Source organism: Eleutherodactylus coqui, chromosome 4 (assembly GCF_035609145.1).
Source record: "Eleutherodactylus coqui strain aEleCoq1 chromosome 4, aEleCoq1.hap1, whole genome shotgun sequence".
Classification (NCBI taxonomy): Eukaryota; Metazoa; Chordata; class Amphibia; order Anura; family Eleutherodactylidae; genus Eleutherodactylus; species Eleutherodactylus coqui.
The window spans coordinates 218,143,623-218,163,204 of NC_089840.1; the positions used below are offsets into that span (position 1 = coordinate 218,143,623).

The 19,582-nt window shown below is 45.0% G+C and overlaps 1 protein-coding gene across 1 annotated transcript in view; it reads right to left on the reverse strand.

The window, feature by feature from the left end:
• LOC136626051 (lysosomal acid lipase/cholesteryl ester hydrolase-like) overlaps positions 1-19,146 on the reverse strand; it is a 32,088-nt gene extending 12,942 nt beyond the window's left edge. Inside the window, exons 1-3 of the mRNA XM_066600763.1 lie at positions 19,085-19,146; positions 16,179-16,320; positions 9,569-9,683 (exon numbers count right to left, since the gene is read on the reverse strand). Coding sequence (XP_066456860.1) covers positions 9,569-9,683; positions 16,179-16,320; positions 19,085-19,095 — 268 coding nt within the window. The 5' untranslated portion in view covers positions 19,096-19,146. The remainder of the gene's footprint in view (positions 1-9,568; positions 9,684-16,178; positions 16,321-19,084) is intronic.
• Positions 19,147-19,582: the final 436 nt, after the last annotated feature.

A 19,582-nucleotide genomic window follows, 5' to 3' on the forward strand; every position in this document is an offset into this window, starting at 1 on the left:
AATTCTTACCCTTTGGTCAACTGCTAGCGACAAGGGTTTTGACCACCTCAAGTTACAGTAATACTAGGTTTTCTCTGGTATGACAAGCACTTGCAAAGCCACATGGAGGTGGTCCAAAAACCACATGTAGCTCCCAACCCATTGGTTAGGGAACACTGCATTATGGCATTCATCTGCATCCCACAGAAAAACACAAAAGTGAAGGGCTTTTCTGAGTTTTTAGACAACTGTCAGCCTGCCTCAAACAATAACTTTGATGAACTCACTGTGATGCCATGTGACATTACTGGGGCTTCTGGCCCAGGTGACATCCCCTCAATAGGTCATAAGGGCTTCTAATGTAGACACCCTGGTTTGTCCATGGGATGTTACCAATGATGTCTTGAAATACTGGCTCTAAGGGTGGGGGTCACATGGATGACCCACCAAGTCACTGCTGCAGCCAATTGAAACACATGGGACAGAGAATAGGCGCAGCACAGAGCAGTGTATTTAAAAAAAGAAAAACTTTTTTTTTTCTTCAATTCGCACACTATAGCAATATCTCTATGTATATCCTTTTAACATGATCCATTAAGGCCCCCTGTCCACGGGTGTTGCGAAGTCCCGCGTCAGCCGCTGCCAAATCTCCGCCGGTCAGCCCTATCTGATAGGTAGGCTGGCCGCGGAGAATCGGGGCAATTCGCAGCATGCTGCGAATTGCCTGTCGCAGGCTGAGAATCGCAAGGATTCTCTGCTCGTAGACACGGGCCAGCGCTTTCCATAGCAATACTGACGGCGAATACACGTCCGTGGACAGGGGGCCTAACACAGCATAACTAAGAAAGCCGAACTTGGTTCTTGTGAAAGACACATTCTAGAGTGAATAAGTCTTTTACTGACTCTTAATTGGTTAAGATTGTTTCATTAAAGTCTGTTTAAGAAGCTAAATACAATAGCCTGGTCAATAAAAACAAACACTTTAATTCTGTGCAAACGTCAATAAGCAAGTAATGAGTTTTCTTTGCATTTATAGCAAGACACTCCCGTTCATTAGCCCCTATTGTATTTCACATATATACCACTAGAGGGAGCCGGCGTCTTACTTACCAATTGTAATACACTTCACAAAGTGCAGAAAAATGTCTTGCTTAATGCCTTTAAGATTTTGAAATGCTAGAAGCTCAAATACACGATTAATCTACAGAAACCACCAATGACATCTACCATGAGTTGTGCAAGTCATCACGTAGGAGGAAATGAAAGAAAATAAAAAAAATTATTTATATATGAATAAAGCCATGCACGGAGCACATTTATAGTTTGGATACATCCACAATAACTACCACATTAGTTTACAGTGCGAGTATACAAAATTTAAAAGGTGGCCCGATCATTGTTTATTAAAGTGCAAATAGCCTCTTGGATTGGAGATCCAATTTGATCTACATCAATACACATCACTTAGCGCAGCCAAGCATCGGATCCCCCTGACTCCATGCAGTGGTCTTCCCCCCTTACTTGGTACTGCTATCTCTGTAGCAGGCAGATGTATGGGAATCATGAAGTCAAAAAGATGCCCGACTGCTTCCTGCATTCATTCCACTCCGCACCAGAGTATGGGGAGAATTAGGGCCATCCACCATTGGAACAGACTGACACTTTGCGGATCAGCCTCTCCATGCGGTTCTTTTTTGTACGGCTTCTTGTAGTTGGATCATCTGCATGTTTGTGTTGACCTCGATAGTATCAAACCAGCGCGTTCTTTTTGCGGCTGACCATTGCAAGCATACCAAGGTTTCTAATGAATTATCTCGCATTATGCGGCTCAAGTCTGAAAGTTTGTTTCGGAATTTCTCCCTCCAATGAAAGCTTTGGTTTGATGCGGTCTGGGACGGTTCTGTTCGTGATCTTGGCGGTCCAAGGAATGCACTGAAGTTCAATGGCATCAATCTTCCTCCTGTCTGTTTTCTTCATGTCTAACTTTTGCAATCATAAGTTGTGACTGGCAAGAGGATGGTGTTGACTATCCGGCATTTCATTGCATTGCTTTTGTTTTTCCAGATCTTCTCCATACCTAAATTCAGCGCATTTGTCATTTCATTTTGGGTCCCTTTGGAACTCATCGCCCGCTATTTTCTAAGGCACAGTGAAACACATTGCATGTCGAGGGATGTTTCCCACTGAAATCAATGGGAAACACTTGGCAATCAATGGCAATCCTCTGACGCGCGAGGAATTTTCCCCATGAAAAATACCCTGCATTCGCAGGTAAACCGCACGTTGACAAGAGCGATATCAGGTTGGGTTTCTCGGCCCGATATCAAGCCCCCCCGCATAAATATAACCTTAGTCTACATTCACATGGATGCGTGTGAGCTATATTACTCATAAAACTGGGTCCATATACATGGGAAGCACAAAAGACACCCATTAGTGCGCTGTCCGACATTCACAGACCACACACATTGCATGTTCTAGTATGAGAATAGCAGACAGCGATCTCTTTTGTCCACAAAGACCATTTGTGTGGATAGCAAATAGCAACCAATCACAGCGCAGCTTTCAGTTTACGACAGCAGTAGAAGTGAAAGCTGCATTGTGATTGGTTGCTATGGGCAGCAAAGATTTTCCTTTAGACCACTTTTATGAAAGTGTGGTGCCGGGGTTAGAGGTGGGCTACTTTTCCATGGCCCACCCTGTAGCATCAAAAATATAATGAATCAGATCCTGACACTTTATTAAACTCTTAGTGACGAGCCTATTTTTACTTCAAGGACCAAGTGATTGTCATCGTCGCATTGTTAGAAATACAGCTATGTCAACAAGGTCTATATGGGCTTTTTTTTTCTTTTGGAAAAGTTGTATTTTACGGGAGCACTCTGGGGTACATACAATGTGTTTTAGAACTTATTAAAACATTTTTTTTGGAAGGGAGATGGAAAAACCCTCAGAAATTCCACCCTTGCTTTGGAGGTTTATTTTTACAGCGTTAACCAGTCGGTAAAACAAACGATTACCCTATATACTCGAGTATAAGCCTAGTTTTTCAGCACATTTTTTTTAATGCTGAAAAAGCCCCCCTCGGCTTATACTCGAGTGAGGTAACACACACACGCACACGCACACGCACACGCGCACACACCTCACCTCCCAGCCTGCGTCTGTGTCCCCAGCGTGATGGTCTCCCTGGTGGTGTGGCAAACTGCTTGAGAATTCTCTCCACTGTCATCTTCCTGCTGGGCTTTGAATTCCCCCGCCGTCAGCACTGTAAGTAAGAGCTGTGATTGGATTGAGTGCCAGCCAATCACAGCTGGCGCTCGATCATTCACAGCCATTCAGTGGATTACATCATTGAATGGCTGTGATTGGTTTAGCGAGCGCTGGCTGTGATTGGCTGGCGCTCGATCCAATCACAGCGCTTACTTACAGTGCTGACGGCGGGGGAATTCAAAGCCCAGCAGGGAGATGACAGTGAGGGAAATTTTCTCCAGCAGCTTGCCGCCCCGCGGGGAGACCATCGCGCCGGGGACACAGATGCCGTCTGGGAGGGGAGTATTGCATTTTTCTGTACCTAGTATACATTTGAGTATAGCTAGGCTTATACTCAAGTCAATAAGTTCTCCCAGTTTTTTTGTGGTAAAACTTATTGACTCGGCTTATACTCGGGTTGGCTAATACTCGAGTATATATGGTACTTCCTTATCTGGAACACCACAATTACATGAAAAAAAAAAAAAGGAAAAATTTTTTCTTTTGTTCTTTTTACTACTTTTGCACAATAAAAACCCCTTTCTAAAGAATTGACGTTGTATCGCTGCATTGCAAGGTCCTTAGCATGGCCATGTTTTGGGCAGCAGAGCTCTGTGAGGCCTTGTCTTTTGCAGGAAGAGTTGTTTTTATTGCTACATGTCATTTTTGGATTGCCTTTTATTGCAATTTATGGGAGACTCCACTCAAAATTAGTCTCTACACAACTTATTGAAATACAATTTATAATCCCATGAAATTTAAGGCATACATTTTGTATGGTGTTTCCATACTTTTGTCCAACCCCTGCATGTAGTGCATTTTACCAAGCCTATGACAGCAGCCTGTTAAGGCTTATTTACACAAGTGTATATCGGTCGGGTTTTCACGGCCGGCTGATATACGGTTTGTAATGGGAGTGGGTGCGGCAGGGTGGAGGCAAGCTCCCACCCCGTGCCCATAGCCAGCAATGGGAGTGGGCGAGACAGAGCGGCACTTAGTTCCCCCTTCCTTCTGCCCACTCCCATTTCAAATGCCGGACTGGAGGAGCGAGGCAGAGAGCCGGTGAGGGGGAGGGAAGTCAGTAAAAAGGCATATCGAAAGTCACTACAGGGTTAAGGACACAGCCTAGTTTGGTACTCAAGCAAAATTTTTTAGGATTTTCATCTCAATTTTTCGGACATTGTTTAGGCGAGTTAAAGCCCGTTCAGAATTGACGGTGCCATTTAAAGGGTTAACAGTTCTGATCAGCAACGTGGCTGATTGGAGCTGTTGCTGCAGGGTGTTGGCTGTAAGTAACAGCTGGCGCCCACGATGTATGAGGAGAGATCGCGGTGCGATCTCTCTTCATACATAGCTGAAAAGGCATATGCAAGCCATCATAAGCGGTCACTAGGGGGTTAACTTTTTTTTGAGCATTGTATATTACAATGATTACCAAATTGCTTATGGGGCATTCACACAGAGTTTCAGTACATGCTACTACGCAATTCTATCCTAAACGCAAATGAAGAGAAGCTTGTCAAAAGGAAACCAGACTGGTCTTTGTTTGACTCCCGAAAGTGGATGTTACTTTCAGGCGTTGCATCTGAATATCAGTTTTGGTATTAGTGAGGGAAACCCGAAACAGAATCTCAGCGTGTACCAAAACACAGTATGACTGCACCCAAGCATCAGATTCCGGATGGCGTGCCAGAAGCTGTATAGACTCCTTCTTATAGGCAATAGGTCGAGTCTGGCGCTGTTTGGGTCCATCATGCCCCCGATCCCGATTGCTTCCAGTGCGGCTATTCAGTGAGAGGGTGGTGGGAGTCATGTTAAAAAGTGTGGTGAAAGCAGCCAATATATTTCTTAGCCATGATGCCAATAAGGCCGCTTTCACACGGCCAACAAAAATCACATGAGATTTGTGCATTGCGATACAAACGAATATGAATCCCATTCTTTTGAATAAGGTCACATACAGGAGGGATTTTCTTTCCACATCAAATGGGGTTGGAAAACAATGGAAAACACTTGCCGATCCTCCGCCGCAGCTGAAAGCCACACTGGAGGATCACAACTGTACTGAAGTGATAGGAGCAGTTTGACAGCCACCTCACATCGGTGGGTACCTCGCTCATTGGCAAGCACGATGTTGGGCCGAGTCTCACGGCCTGATAGAACGCTCGCACATGTGTAACTAGCCCAAGGGTGCTTTCAGACTAGAGAATTCTAGTTTGCACGAGTAAGTGAGCCCTGACACCAATGCTAGCTCGTTCACTCTCGCACAGCCAATTTAGACAAGCAGATTAATTGGGGACTCGTTTAACGTTTTACATTTGCTATAAAGTGGACGAGCCAAAGATGATTTTTATGGCTGCATAAAATGAATGACGAGTGAGAAGTGAATGATTCTAGTTGATCGTTGGCTCTCGTTTAGACCGAACAATTATCGTTCGCTTTCGCTCATTTGAAGAATAATAAATCGCACCCTAAACGTGGCACACAACAGTCGAGGCCAATAAACAGTTTTAGGGGACCACAAGAGCACTGGTGCTACATAGTGGGGGATTTAAGAATACTTTTGTCTTATTACTACATTTGCTGCTTTTTACCCCCCTCCCCCCCCCCCCCAACTCTCAGAAAACCTCTTTAGTAAGGGAGCACCGATTGGGGGGGGGGGGGGGGGGGAGGGGGGGTGTCATAGAATAAACCTACTAGGCATAAAACCAGCTAACAAATCATTGTGATCCCAAATGAGAGATTCCTGCGGACACCACCACAAGTCTTATCTAGTGTCTAACCCTCGGCAATCTTGGCGTTGGTCTTCGGAGCTCTCGCATATCTGATGTTGTTGGTCTGTTGCAGCCAATGATTTATTCAGTACGCACTGCAAGATCCTGGCAGAGGAAGAGGGGAACGGAAAACCCCATTATAATCTTTAGCTCCACCAAAAAGTAAAAAAATATACAACAAAGTGGAATAACCGTGTTCCCATCTGTATAATCATCCTGAACGCCAAGCCTTGAGTCACGAAGGATCAGTGACAACACATTTCCAAAACATCCAATTTTCGAAAGGTCTCACGATAGCCGAGGAAGAACCAAGTCTGACAAGTATAAAAACGCTAATTATTGTGATTATACCAGATTGGCTCAATATTGTCATTTCCAGAGTAGAAGGGGAATTAACAAAACGACATGTTTCCATGAAGCAGACATTGGCACGTCCCTCCATGTCTAATACAAGTCATGTACTGTCATCGTTCCTCCGAGGTGCAGTCTATTCACTCTCGGTTTCCAAATGTAACGCTGTTCTTTCTGAACCCGACTTTATTCCAAGAACACGTTTGATGGCGGACGCACTGTCCTAGCCGCAAGGAACCCTCATGTTAGAACTTGGCTGCGATACCAATGATGTTACTGATGCGTCACAGTCCGGGCCAAGTGCGAACAAGAACAGCTGAAATCCTGTCCTCGGTACGGGCCAACATAGGCATCTGTGTGGGGCCCGTGTCACTGCCGCAGAGCAACGCACAACCTTTCACACTTCATTAACTTCAAGAGCAGGATGTGCGCAGCGGCAGAGGGAAAAATACAAAAACACACAACATTTTAAAATGGAAAATCTAATTCCTGCACATAAAACTATATTTGACGGGCGCGTATCCAAGCAGGCTACTGTATTCGGGATGAAAGGCAGAAAAAGCACACGACAGCTGTTCTAATAGGCTGCAAGCACGAAAGGAAAGTCTACCCCTCCATGCAGAGGAGTGGAGACGTGTTCACACAGCTGACACATGGGATCAATTCTATTCTCAGCGGCAGAAGAGAAAAATCTACAAACATTTGGGATTACACATGAAAAGTTTGTCAAGTGTCAAAATAGAGCAAAATGAAGCAGGCATGTGCCAATGCCATGGTGCAGTATTCCCACTAGACTCACAGACGGAGTTAAAGGGACTGGAAAATGTAATGTAAGAAACTAAAGTACATTACAGTCTGTAGAAGTATTGCGTTTTGTTTCCCCACCCTTAAACTTCCTATAGGTGCAGCCATAACAGAAAGACATCCTTCATGTTCAGACGGTAATGAAGGGGTTGTGCTTTATGGCAGCTGCAGTGAATAGGAGTTAGGCCCTATATCCACGGGCGGGTCAGATTCCGCATATGGGAGTCCACAGTGGGATCTGTCTCTGCCCACGGCTGCTGTCCAGCTCTTTTTTCTGTACTGTGGATGTGTGCGGACGGCGGTATGCGCAGTACATTTTAAATTTTTTTCTTCAAACTTCTGCTTTCCCGCATGATCCGTGACCCATCCGCAGTGTCAGCTGCAGGGGTGCCACGAATCGGACAGCTTCAAGCGCAAGAACCGCACTGAAATGGAGCATGCTGCCATTTGTTTCCAGACCGAAAGGTCCACAAATCAAATCCGCATGCTTTAATTCGTGTGCCGTCGCCCATATTTCCCTATGGGCGGCTTGATTTGCGAATCTTCCACGCGGATGACCCATGCGGATTCTCCAAATTAAATCCGCCCATGGACGTTGGGCCTAAAAGGGGTTGTCCAGGAGCAAGGCTGTATTCACATGGGCAAGTGAGACGCAGGTCAGAGATAAAACGGACAGTTTTACCATCAATTTCACTGCTATTTTCATGCACGTGATGCATTTTTGCAATAAAAACACACAACTTGCATCAGAAATTTACATTTTTCACACACATTAAGTGAAGAAAACAAAAACAAAAAAAAACGCACATGGTTTTATAGTAAAATACGTCACACGTAAATCTCACAGGATGCAATGTTTTTTTACGCTCCCATAGAAAACAGACAAACAAGATTTGCAAAAAGTAAAAAAATAGGACATTTAGCAATTTTTCCAGCTCAGGGTATAGGCAGAGTTATTTTTTTAACTGTGACTCATGTAAATTAACCCATTGAAATGAAGGTGTTCGTTTCCCATGCGAGTTCTATTTCTCTTGGAATCAGACAGAAAGTACATTGGGCACAGGAAGCGCTGCCTGCTATTTTCACACATTTGAGTACACCACATCACCCATCACAATGAGTAAAAACATCGCAAATGGGAATTAATCGCACAATTATATCGCCCGTGTAAAGGCAGCCTTAGTCCCAGAAAAAGGTCAATCGGATAACAATTTATTCACACATGCACTTTTTGAAGCACATGTGGAGCCAAACACTTATGTTCAGATAAGAGATTTTTTTTAAATGTCGGTTTGATACTTCCCCTTGGGCTTTTAATGGATGGTCATAGATAAAGTGGTCCCTTTAATACCCCTTTTCCCCAAAAATAAGACCTAACCAGAAAATAAGTGCTAACCAGTTTTGTTTTTTTTTTTTAATTTTTGGAGAGACTTTAAATATAAGCCCTCCCCCAAAATAAACCCTAACTGCATTACTTAATAAAAAAATTTAAAAAACGACATCCTTACCTAGCAGGCTCGGTCTAGGTCTCCTGCTGTCCGGAGCTCTGCTGTGTGTCCTGCAGTCCTCATTCGTCCACAGAAGATCACTTCCTTGTTAGGGGATTTATAAATCCCGCCTCCAGGAAGCAATGGCCATGATTGGTTCATCGAGCGCTGCATTGATTGGCTGAGCAGTTGTCGTAAAACCAATCACAGCCATCGTGTTGTGGATGCGAGATTTATGAATTGGCCAATCAATACCGCGGCTCAGTGTGTCGGAGCTCCAGAGAGCAGCAGGAGGGACCTAGACCGAGATTGAAATGCGTGATGAGAACTGCACCATGTGATGCAGTTTCCTCCACTGTGGATTCTCAGCAGCGAATCTGTCCCGTGAACATACCTTATAATTTACAGTCCACTCCTGACTTTGATTAACAAATCTAACTAAAATGCTTGTATGAATCCTGCCAGTTATCAGGAAGATGACGCATCGCCCCCTCCCTGCGAAAGCTCAAAGTATGGAATAGATTTTTTTAAACAATTTTTTTAATGAACACCAGTGACTCATCAATTGGTGTTAAGGGAATTTTCTGGGACTGAACTACTGATGCATCTATAGTTAATCGGTGGGGGTCTGCCACCACTTGGGACCCCTGCAATTATTCTGGCCGCTGCCAGCATAAACAGAAATGGAAGTTCTTCTATATTGCTGCAGCCTAGGCTGGTACTGCAGGCACAGCTCTCAATTAATTCAATATACAGTGTGCCAGTATTACCAACCTGGGCATAGCAATATGGACTGAATTGTCAGCTTCGGCTCCATCCACATTGATGCCAGCCCACCGGATAAACTATACTGAAGACAGGCCAGCAATAGCCCAGTCACAGACCTTCCCTTTAAGATGCACACTTTATATCCACACATACCTGCAGATGAAGATTTAACACCGTGAGGTATTCTGTTGATGCTCAAGATATAGCCATCTTCCGTAGCCACCTCATATTCCTCACTGGGATAACCTTGATATCGAACCAGTTCACTCTGCAGAAAAAGATAAATAGAATATATCATACATACATCTTCTCTGAATAAGTAGAAAGCCGTTTGCAACTCAGATGGAACGAACAGCACTTCATTAACTTATTAAGATGGTGCTTCATCTTGAGCCCCTTTGGCAGAGAATGCGCCCCCCCCCCCCCTCCCCAGCGATGGGCTCACAACACCATCTGGTATCTCCAGCTTTTGGGTATATGCTCCAGCCCCAAGGGTTATATCTCACCCACCGTACTTATGAAGGGGCCTAACCCAAAACACGGATCTGCAGGTTTTTATTGACATAATAAAAAGAGAAGTTGGATAATTTTATTCTACTGTCTATCGGAATATATTGGAGAGCGGCGCCAAATAACCAGGATTGTACCACCACCCGCTCCATTTTGACCACCATATCGTGGCTCTATCTGGTCGGCAGCGCCTGCTAGTGAAATTAGTTCCACACTTTTTTCTCTTCAGTTCCTTGAGGCCCCTGGACATCCTACCGAGCCCCAGACCCCCATATACACCGGGTTTGCTCCACCCCTTTTCTATCTCCTAGACCGGACAGTCAGTACGGGTCCCCATAGAGTTTTTTTTTTTTTAGACAAATGTCCAACACAATCTTAGTATACACCCAATACCGTCACTGGAAGGTACCCGGGATTATCGAGATCGAGATGTGTTGATGGATGGACGGACAGACAAGTTTGGAGAGCCAGGCATTCAGGTAATAAGACTTCCCCAATGTCCACGGTAAAGCTGGAATTCCACTTTAGGTGCATCTACAAGATGGCCAGTTTTCCGACTAGTCATAGATTCGCTAACGAGCTCAACACAGAAATGGTAAAGTAATTAAAGGGCTATTACACGGACGGAAGAGATAGTCCTTGTACACACAGACGTGATACTTCATGCACAAAGTGATCAAAGTGCAAACTTAACCCTTTAGTGACGGAGCTTTTTTGCTTCCCCCCCCCATTTTCGCTTTTTCCTCCTCCCTTTTAAAAAAAATCGTAACTCCTTTAGTTATCCATCGACATCACTGTATGAGGGCTTGTTTTTTGCGTAACAAGTTGTATTTTTCAATGGTGCTATTTATTGTACCTTAGAATATTTTAAAAGTGGAGAGAGATGGAAAAAACAACAACATTCCGCCGTCTTTGGGTGTGTCCTGTTTCCACGGCGCACAAACTGCAACAAAAATGACCTAATAACTATTTAAGTTTGGAATCGTAGTCATCTTACTGACCCATAGAATAAAGTTTGGTTTTTTTTTTTGCTGTACTTGTATTTTTTTTCAAAGATATTTAATTTTTTAAAATTATTTTCTCTCTCTCAATTTTCTGCGCACAATAACTTTTATTTTTCTTTCGACATAGTTATGTGAGGGCTCATTTTGTGCGGTACATCCTATTGTTTCTGTTGGTCCGGCGTTAGCCAATCACAGCAATTCAAAGACGTCATGAATGGCTGTGATTGGCTAACGCCAGACTAAGTTAGCCAATCAGAGCATTAGCTTTCCGGAGGCGGGGCATTCAAGCCCCGCTTGCAGAAAGCAATGCTCTGCTGGCGTGCACGGGGGAGCGAGAGGCTGCAGCAGCACCGGGGGAGGCAAGTATTGATTTTTTTGGGACATGTATACCTGGCATATAAGACGACCCCTGACTGCAGAGCAGATTTTTCAGAGTTAAAAGGTAGTCTTATACGCCGGAATATACGCTACTTATTTATTTGTTGTTTATTATTTATTTTATGCCCAAAAGAAAAGAAAACATTTGTTATTTATTAATTAAAACCAAAATACATGAATCACCACAACTAGAGATGAGCGAACCTACTCATTTCGAGTATTTACTCGATCAAGCACCGCGATTTTCAAGTACTTCAGTACTCGGGTGAAAAGATTCGGGGGGAGCCGGGGGGAGGCGTGGCGGCGCGGGGGGTAGCAGCGGGGAACAGGGGGGAGCCCTCTCTCTCTCCCTTTCCCCCCCACTCACCCACGGCGCCCCCTCGAATCTTTTCGCCCGAGTACGGAAGTACTCGAAAATCGCGGTGCTCGGGCGAAAAAGGGGCTTGGCCGAGTAGGCTCGCTCATCTCTAATCACAACCATATTATTTGTTATTTATATTTCTGTAAGTACAGTACAAAAAACCATTACAATCCTTACAACAGTCATATATATATATATATATATATATATATATATATATATATATATATATATATATATATATATATATATATATATATATATATATATATACACACACACACACACACACACACGCACACATACATACATACACTCATTAGCTGACTCAGTTTACTCATATACTATTTAGGAGAAGGATGGTTAAAGTCTTTTTTTGTATTGAAATATGGCAATGAGTTTTTCCGTTTTTTCCAGTGATTTAGGGAGGGGTTCCGGTTTCCGAAGAATTTTTTTCATCTTGATTTTTGAAATCAGCATACTCAATTACATAAAACCTAAAATGTGCCGTCCATTCAGACAAAAAAGGTCTCCGACACTACAGGCTAGTATACACTCCCTGGGCACGGCTCCACACAGAGCTGAATACTATACACATAGTGGAGGGCGAACATTAAAAGGCAATGGATCCCATACCTTTAACTAAATAAAACCAAATCGTGTTATAGATTTCACTTTTCTGGCTGTAGTTTTTTTCCCCTATTGTCCATCAATGACTATGGGAGCGGCCATATTGCCTTTGCAGCAGATCTATCCTTTACAGCAGTCTCATGGGCCATTCACACAACGACCAGGAGGGGACTCGTTGACTTCTAGGAGGAAAACTGTTGTTGGCATGTTCTGTAACCGGTTCACAAAGGGGTGGTGAGCTGTGACCCTCCCCTATTGTGAATGGTGGATCCTGTGTATATTATACAGAGGGTCGCCTTTCATTATAATCCTGCCGGCGATGACAAGACAACTGCTGTAAGGGTTCCCGCTAAGGCCGCTCTTATACAGACGTTCGTAAAAATGCTGTGTGTTACAGCATTTTCAAACTGGTTCAATAGCGTTTTTAATGCACCCCATCAATGCACTGGGTATGTGGTGCGTTTAAAAAACCCCCCAAAAACACTGAAACGCAGTAAATAGAGCAGACCGTGTTCAAAAAAGCTAGTCAGAAATCAATGGAGGCATTTTACAGCCTTTTCAGCAGGCGTTTCAAACACCATACTAAGCGCTGTAAAAACCGCCTGTGTGAGTAAGAGCGGCCTTAGGCTGGGTTCTTACACGCCGCAATCCTGGCGGAAATCTTGCGGTTTGGCCGCAGTGAAAAAACGCAAGATTTCCGCCGGTAAAGCGCTGCTTCAAAACCCACGGCACTTAGCCTACGACACATTCCCTAGACATAGGAAGATGGCACATCTGACATGGCCGCACCTATCCCCCTAGTGGCATGCAGAGGGAGTGCCACCTATTCAGCAATCTGCTGCCTCTGCAGGAACAGACAGGGGCAGCGGGATAACAGCGCTCTACAGTTAGTTCTTCATTAACACTGTGTGCTTGGAGTTTCATCGGAGTGGACCCAGCCTACAAGTAAAGCAGTTTCCAATCACATAAGACTTTCCTGTTCTCCACAAGATCCTTAGCGGATTTGTAGTAATCATAGTGTTAAATAATTCAACTATTGCATGAAATCTAGTTAAAAGAAGTCTCCACTTTTCTTCTCCATCTATAATTGCACTGCCCAATTACGTGTTTTAGCAAACGAGGGCTCTCCAGAATCCACCGACCAGAGCACTATACACTGCACTCAGACCCCGCTGCGGCCATGTCAGTAGTGCAAAAAACATTGCAGCAGCACTCAGGACAACTGGCACCACAAGGGGCCTATTTTTTGTAAGGTACCAATGGCCTATCCTCAGGACATCTATACTAGAATGATGGAGACCCCAGTGACAGACCTAACTGATCAGCTATTTGCTGGTTCTGTGTACTTGTGCAGGAAGCAGACAGCTCTGATCACACTGTAGTGGCCAGGCTTGGTATTGCAGGCCTAATTCCCATTTATTTTAGTGTATAAGGATGAAGGACAGCACCAGGCATACTCCTCACTGTGCACAAAACTGTGAGATGCCACCTCCAAAACATCAAACAGGCAAATAAGGGTCTCAGTCTCACAACGAACGCTCAGAGCGGAGGATGCAGAAGAGAAGTGGGGTGTCCCCATTTGCTTTCTGCGTCCAGATGTTTTCTGCACGGATCGTCGGCTGTTATACAGCCGAGCGCTCCGAATGGGGTATGGAGAAAGCAGCTGGACCGCTCTGTTCTTCATACCCAGCCTGTCATCAGGGAGCGCCATACAGCTGAAACAATAGTATCAGCTGTATCCCGCTGTGAAGCCCTGATAAGGCTCATCATTTTCTTTCAGCACGCTGAAAGACGACGATGAGTGACGGCTTAACGAAAACTGCACAATGTCAGTGCAGTTACACACAACGATTATCGCTCAAAAGACAGCTTTTGAGCGATAATCGTTGCATCGAAATGGGCCTTCAGATACTGTCCCCATCTTTTTGCACACCTCTGAGGGCAGCATAAGGTAGTGACAGTCACACTGATTGCTGTGGTATCTCTGCTGTGTGCATCTATGTAGTAGTTTTTGGGAACCTTGCTTTTTAGCAGTAGCAGCACATGCATAGACGACTACTTAAAAGTAGTCCTGGATATTCATAAGCTGCAGACTAGCTACACCCACCCGCCCTCCAGTCATTGACTGACAGCTGTCTGCCTATCACTGTGCATAGTGAAAAAGCTGCCAGTCATTAGATGGAGGGCGAGGTGGGTGTAGTGAGCCTGCAGCTCATGAATATGCAGGACTACTTCTGTGTCTGGCTGCTACTAATTAAATGCAAGTTTCTCTAAAACTCCTGCACATATCCACACAGCAGACATATCACTGTGCCAGGCACTACCTTGTGGTGCTCTCAAAGGGCTGCAAAAACATGGTGACTGTCTCTTTAAATATTCAAAATAGAAAATGTCTTAAAAAAAATAAAAACATAAAACTACACCTTGGAAGTGTTACAACTTCTTGATAGAAAAGCTTTCCAACAACAGCTGGGAAGAAGCAGCCAGGCGTCCGTATTCGAATACTTCCATGTTTTAACTTCCCCATAGCACAAGAAGAATGTGTGTGATCACGGGATTCTCATGTCTGAAATTAACCCCTTACTAAGAAAAATCGTAAAAACAATCTAATGATTGTTTCCATTTCACTAAGTGGAGGCAGACAGTAATTACTACTGCTTGCTACGCTTGTGCACACTGGATGCAGATGAGTCCTATACAAGCACCGCCACCCTAGGCACACAGTGAGCGGCCGAAGAGGCCAGTAAGTACAAGGAGGACACTCCTGGACTCAGCGGCCTCTGTCCTGTGAGCACATAAGCTTAGCTCATGGGACCCAACAGTTTGTTCAATGATACGGATGAATAGGACAAATAATGGAAGTTTACACTCAGCGCCAGGAAGTGGAGAGCTTAAAGGGGTTGTCCCGCGCCGAAACGGGTTTTTTTTTTCCAACCCCCCCCCCCCCCCCCCCCGTTCGGCGCGAGACAACCCCGATGCAGGGACGTAAAAAAAAAACAACCGCTCAGCGCTTACCTTAATCCCCGCGCTCCGGTGACTTCTATACTTACCGGTGAAGATGGCCGCCGGGATCCTCTTCCTCAGTGGACCGCAGCTCTTCTGTGCGGTCCATTGCCGATTCCAGCCTCCTGATTGGCTGGAATCGGCACGTGACGGGGCGGAGCTACACGGAGCCGGCATTCTGCACGAGCGGCCCCATTGAAGACAGGAGAAGACCCGGACTGCACAAGCGCGGCTAATTTGGCCATCGGAGGCCGAAAATTAGTCGGCACCATGGAGACGAGGACGCCAGCAACGGAGCAGGTAAGTATAAAACTTTTGATAACTTCTGTATGGCTCATAATTAATGCACAATGTACATTACAAAGTGCATTATTATGGCCATACAGAAGTGTATAGACCCACTTGCTGCCGCGGGACAACCCCTTTAAAGATGGAGAAAGGGTTATAGAAATTCTCAGATTTATGCTAGGGCACGTAAAATGTGATTTACTGTACTGAGGTTTAATGCAACATGGCAGCACAAAAATTGTCTGATATGAGAGCTAAGATTGGCGTACAATGGGGGAGGGCGTCTGCTTAGCATTGCGTTATCTAATGCAATCCTATGCAGGTGGGCACAGGCGGAAATTCTGCGGGAAATCCCGCCGCGGAATCTCCACCCATGTGCAGGGGGCCATAATGTGTTAAGCCATGTTTACACTGCAGCCTGAGCCTCCACTAGAAGTTCAGGCACTTTTGATAGCCCCCGTATCATGACAGACCCTTTATAAGTTAAGGGGATCCTTTGAGCATCGCCTGGATCCATTATGGACAGATGTGAACACATTTCACCTGTATTATATGCCCCCGTCTATATGTAGCGTGTTAAGTAACTTACAATATTCATGGTAGCTTCGGGGTCTGCACAATACATGAAGTCACCAACATCTCGTCTTGTTTTCTGTGACCCAGACGATGACTGTGTGGCAATCCCACAGATCAGTATTGTCACTGCAGCTGACCACCACATTGTGAGACTGCTGAAATAATAATAAGGAAATATATATTAGCCACAGCCAATTATCATCCAAGGAACATACACAAAGCTGACTTTTTTGTAGAAATCTCAGATACCTAAACCTTACATCATATATATATTATCTCAGAATCACATTGGAGACACATGGATGCACTGTGCAGAGGGGCGTCCTATCAGGCTGCAATAATACTTAAAAGGTTCTTTCCCCCTTAAGTGTTGGCGTGTCACTAGATATGCCATCACTTTGTGATCAGTAGGGGTCCGGCCTCTGGAACTCCCAATGATTCCATGAATGAAGAGGTCGTACTGTTGATGTAGCCTTCAGACCCTTTACCAATTCTCTCTGCACAGTAGCACCCCTGGCTGTACAGGACACTGCACAGTGGGTGACCGAGGAAAGAATGAAGGGTCTGCAGTGCTACACCAGCACTAGGACCCCTTCATTCGCTGGGACTCCCAAAGGTCGGACCCCAACTGATCATAAAGTGATGGCATGACTGCTTATTGATATGTCATAACTTTTAAAAAGGAGAATACCCCTTTAAAAGGGCATTCACATCTGAGACATTTTTTGGCATATCAGTATATGCCATAAATGTCTGAAAGCTCCTGCCTATAGTGCCAGACAGAGGGTCAGGGGGCCATCATTCTCCTAATATATGGGAATATGCCTTTAAAAAAAGAGCACTCCTTAAAGAGGTTCTCCCACTTCTAGCCATCTTCAGATAGCTCTGTACATTGTGCAGTAGCCTGGGTTGGTACTGGAGTCTCATTCACTTCAATAGAGTTCAGCCTGCAGTACCAACCCGGACCACTGTGCAATGTATGGAGCTGTCTGAAAACAACTAGAAGTAGGACAACCCCTTTAAGCATTACTGATGCACTTTATGACCACTGCAGGACCTAATAGGGCAGCGGAAAAATTCTAAGTGTTTGTCTAGGGATGGGCTGATGCTGATACCAACACATTGTGTAATGCAAGGAGGTCACTAGAGCAGTATTGTCCACCATTACTCATACAGGGTGGGTCACGGAAGAGTACCTGGGCACCACACTCTTCTGAAAGCTGTCTAAAAGAAAAATGGTCTTTGTTGCCCATAGCAACCAAACCCGTGATTTCACCGTGTATTACGGCCATGCAATACGCAGTGAATTTAGTCAATGAACTTTCATTGCTCCATGCACATGTGCCTGTAGACAGCCCCCCAAAATCTAGCACTACAACTTCAATGGAATTAGCCTATTTACCCGCCGGCGACCTCCACAGGCTCGGAGGCACCACTCGTGCCTGTAGGGTAAATGGATAAAGGTCCACGAGAAATAGGTCACAGCACGCTCTATTCCCCGGCGTACCACACACCGTGAGCCCAATACATTTGTATAGGCTGCGTATGCAACGCTGTCCAAACGCAATACATTATGTATGGGCGGTGATTTTATACACAACCCCCCTATGAAATAGAGCGCCGAATTGAAAAAAACGGGCGGAAAATTGAGTGAGACACACGGGCATGAACAGTATGCGGGCTCTGAGGGCGCAAACAGACCGCTAAAACGCTGCGGAACTCCTGCAGCATTTTACAGATACAGTTGTGTGAATGAGCCCTTAAAACGCACCAATTGTATCGCTGAAGGATATATTTTAAGACAGTCTAGTCCAAGTTCAGACCACCTGTAAGTTGGATTAGTTTATGCCAAAAAGTGTCCCAAAATTTGGATGCAGTTTGCAGCAAGTTTGCGCAGTTTAGACCACATTCCTTTTTTTTGGACAGGTCAGAAGAGTATCTATAAAAAAAACAAAAAAAACACATGATACATGTGGAGCGAGCGTGTAAGACAGTTTTCTATCATAGTTTAGACAAGAAAACGGTTTCAGTTTGAACAGTAAATAAAGGCCAATTTAGACAACGATTATCGCTCAAAAGATGTATTTTGAGCAATAACGGTGGGGCCCATTTACAGCGTAAAATGATCACTCAAACACTGACCTTACGTGTCAAGCGGTGGATGCAGAAGACAAGCAAGGCCACCTGTCTTCTGCATCCAGCTGTTCCCCGCTAGGAGCTCCCGGCTGTTATATAGCCGAGCGCTCCAAACGGAGGATGCAGAAGACAAGCTGGGTGTCCCCGCTTGTCTTCTGCATCCAGCTGTTCTCTGCTCAGAGCGCCTGGCTGTTATACAGGCGAGCGCTCCGAGCAGGGTATGGAGAACAGAGCTGGACCGCTGTGTTCTTCATACCCAGCCAGTCATCAGGGAGCGGGATACATCTGAAACAACAGTTTGCTTCCGTTCCGTCACGGTTTATTTTTGGACGAAAAAAACATATTGCAGAATGCACTATTTTTCTGTGCAAAAAAAAAAAAAAAACCTGGCAGAATGTCTTTTGGGAACCCCAATTAAATAAATTAGGGGGGGGGGGGGCGAAACCATCAATTTATTTCAGTTTCTCTCCTCCAAAAAGTGAGCAAGGAGGCAGAGACCCCGAACCAACCCCAACGCTGGTGTGAGAGCTGTCTAATAAGCCCTGCATGCAATAATGATATAACAGGTTATATGTAGCTCACATACCAGATGACAGGCGGCAGATCTACAGGTCACCTGCTGACCATAGCTTGAGAAATATGACAAAGAGACCAACTACAAAACCGAGCTCCCCCCAGAGCTGCCGGACACCCCTTATCATCCAGAATATACATAGCTACAATGTATATACATAGCTACTCCCCGCCCAACTACAGTATAAACTGCTACAATGTAACACTTACTATCCACACATGTCCTGGACGTAGCAGACAGCACAGCTCACTCCCAGCTGCACCTTCACCAGCAGCACACTGACAAGCAGGCAGCAGCCTATCAGCGCGCACCTTGTACATCACACCATACACTGCTTCCTGAAGAGGCGGGGCCAACACGCAGGACAGCAACCAATCAATAGGCTTCTTAGATCAGCATGGTGTAACCAAGAAGAGAACAGTTCTCATGCTGCACCGTGTAGGAAAAAGATCCAATCAGCGTTCTCTGTGCAAATCACGTGCTTTAGTATCCTAGAGACAGGAACAGCTGCACGGGTCACGTGACGTTAGAAGTCCAAAGACAATGTATACATGGGAGAGGGGCTGAGCCGTCCGTGCCCGGCGGTTATCAGCAATATACAGTGTATACTAGATGCTGCAGGGAAATAGCACGGAGGACACAGGGTATAAAGGGCGCTGGACATCCTGCAGCAACTAAATAGCTGATATGTAATAATAGAGGCCCTG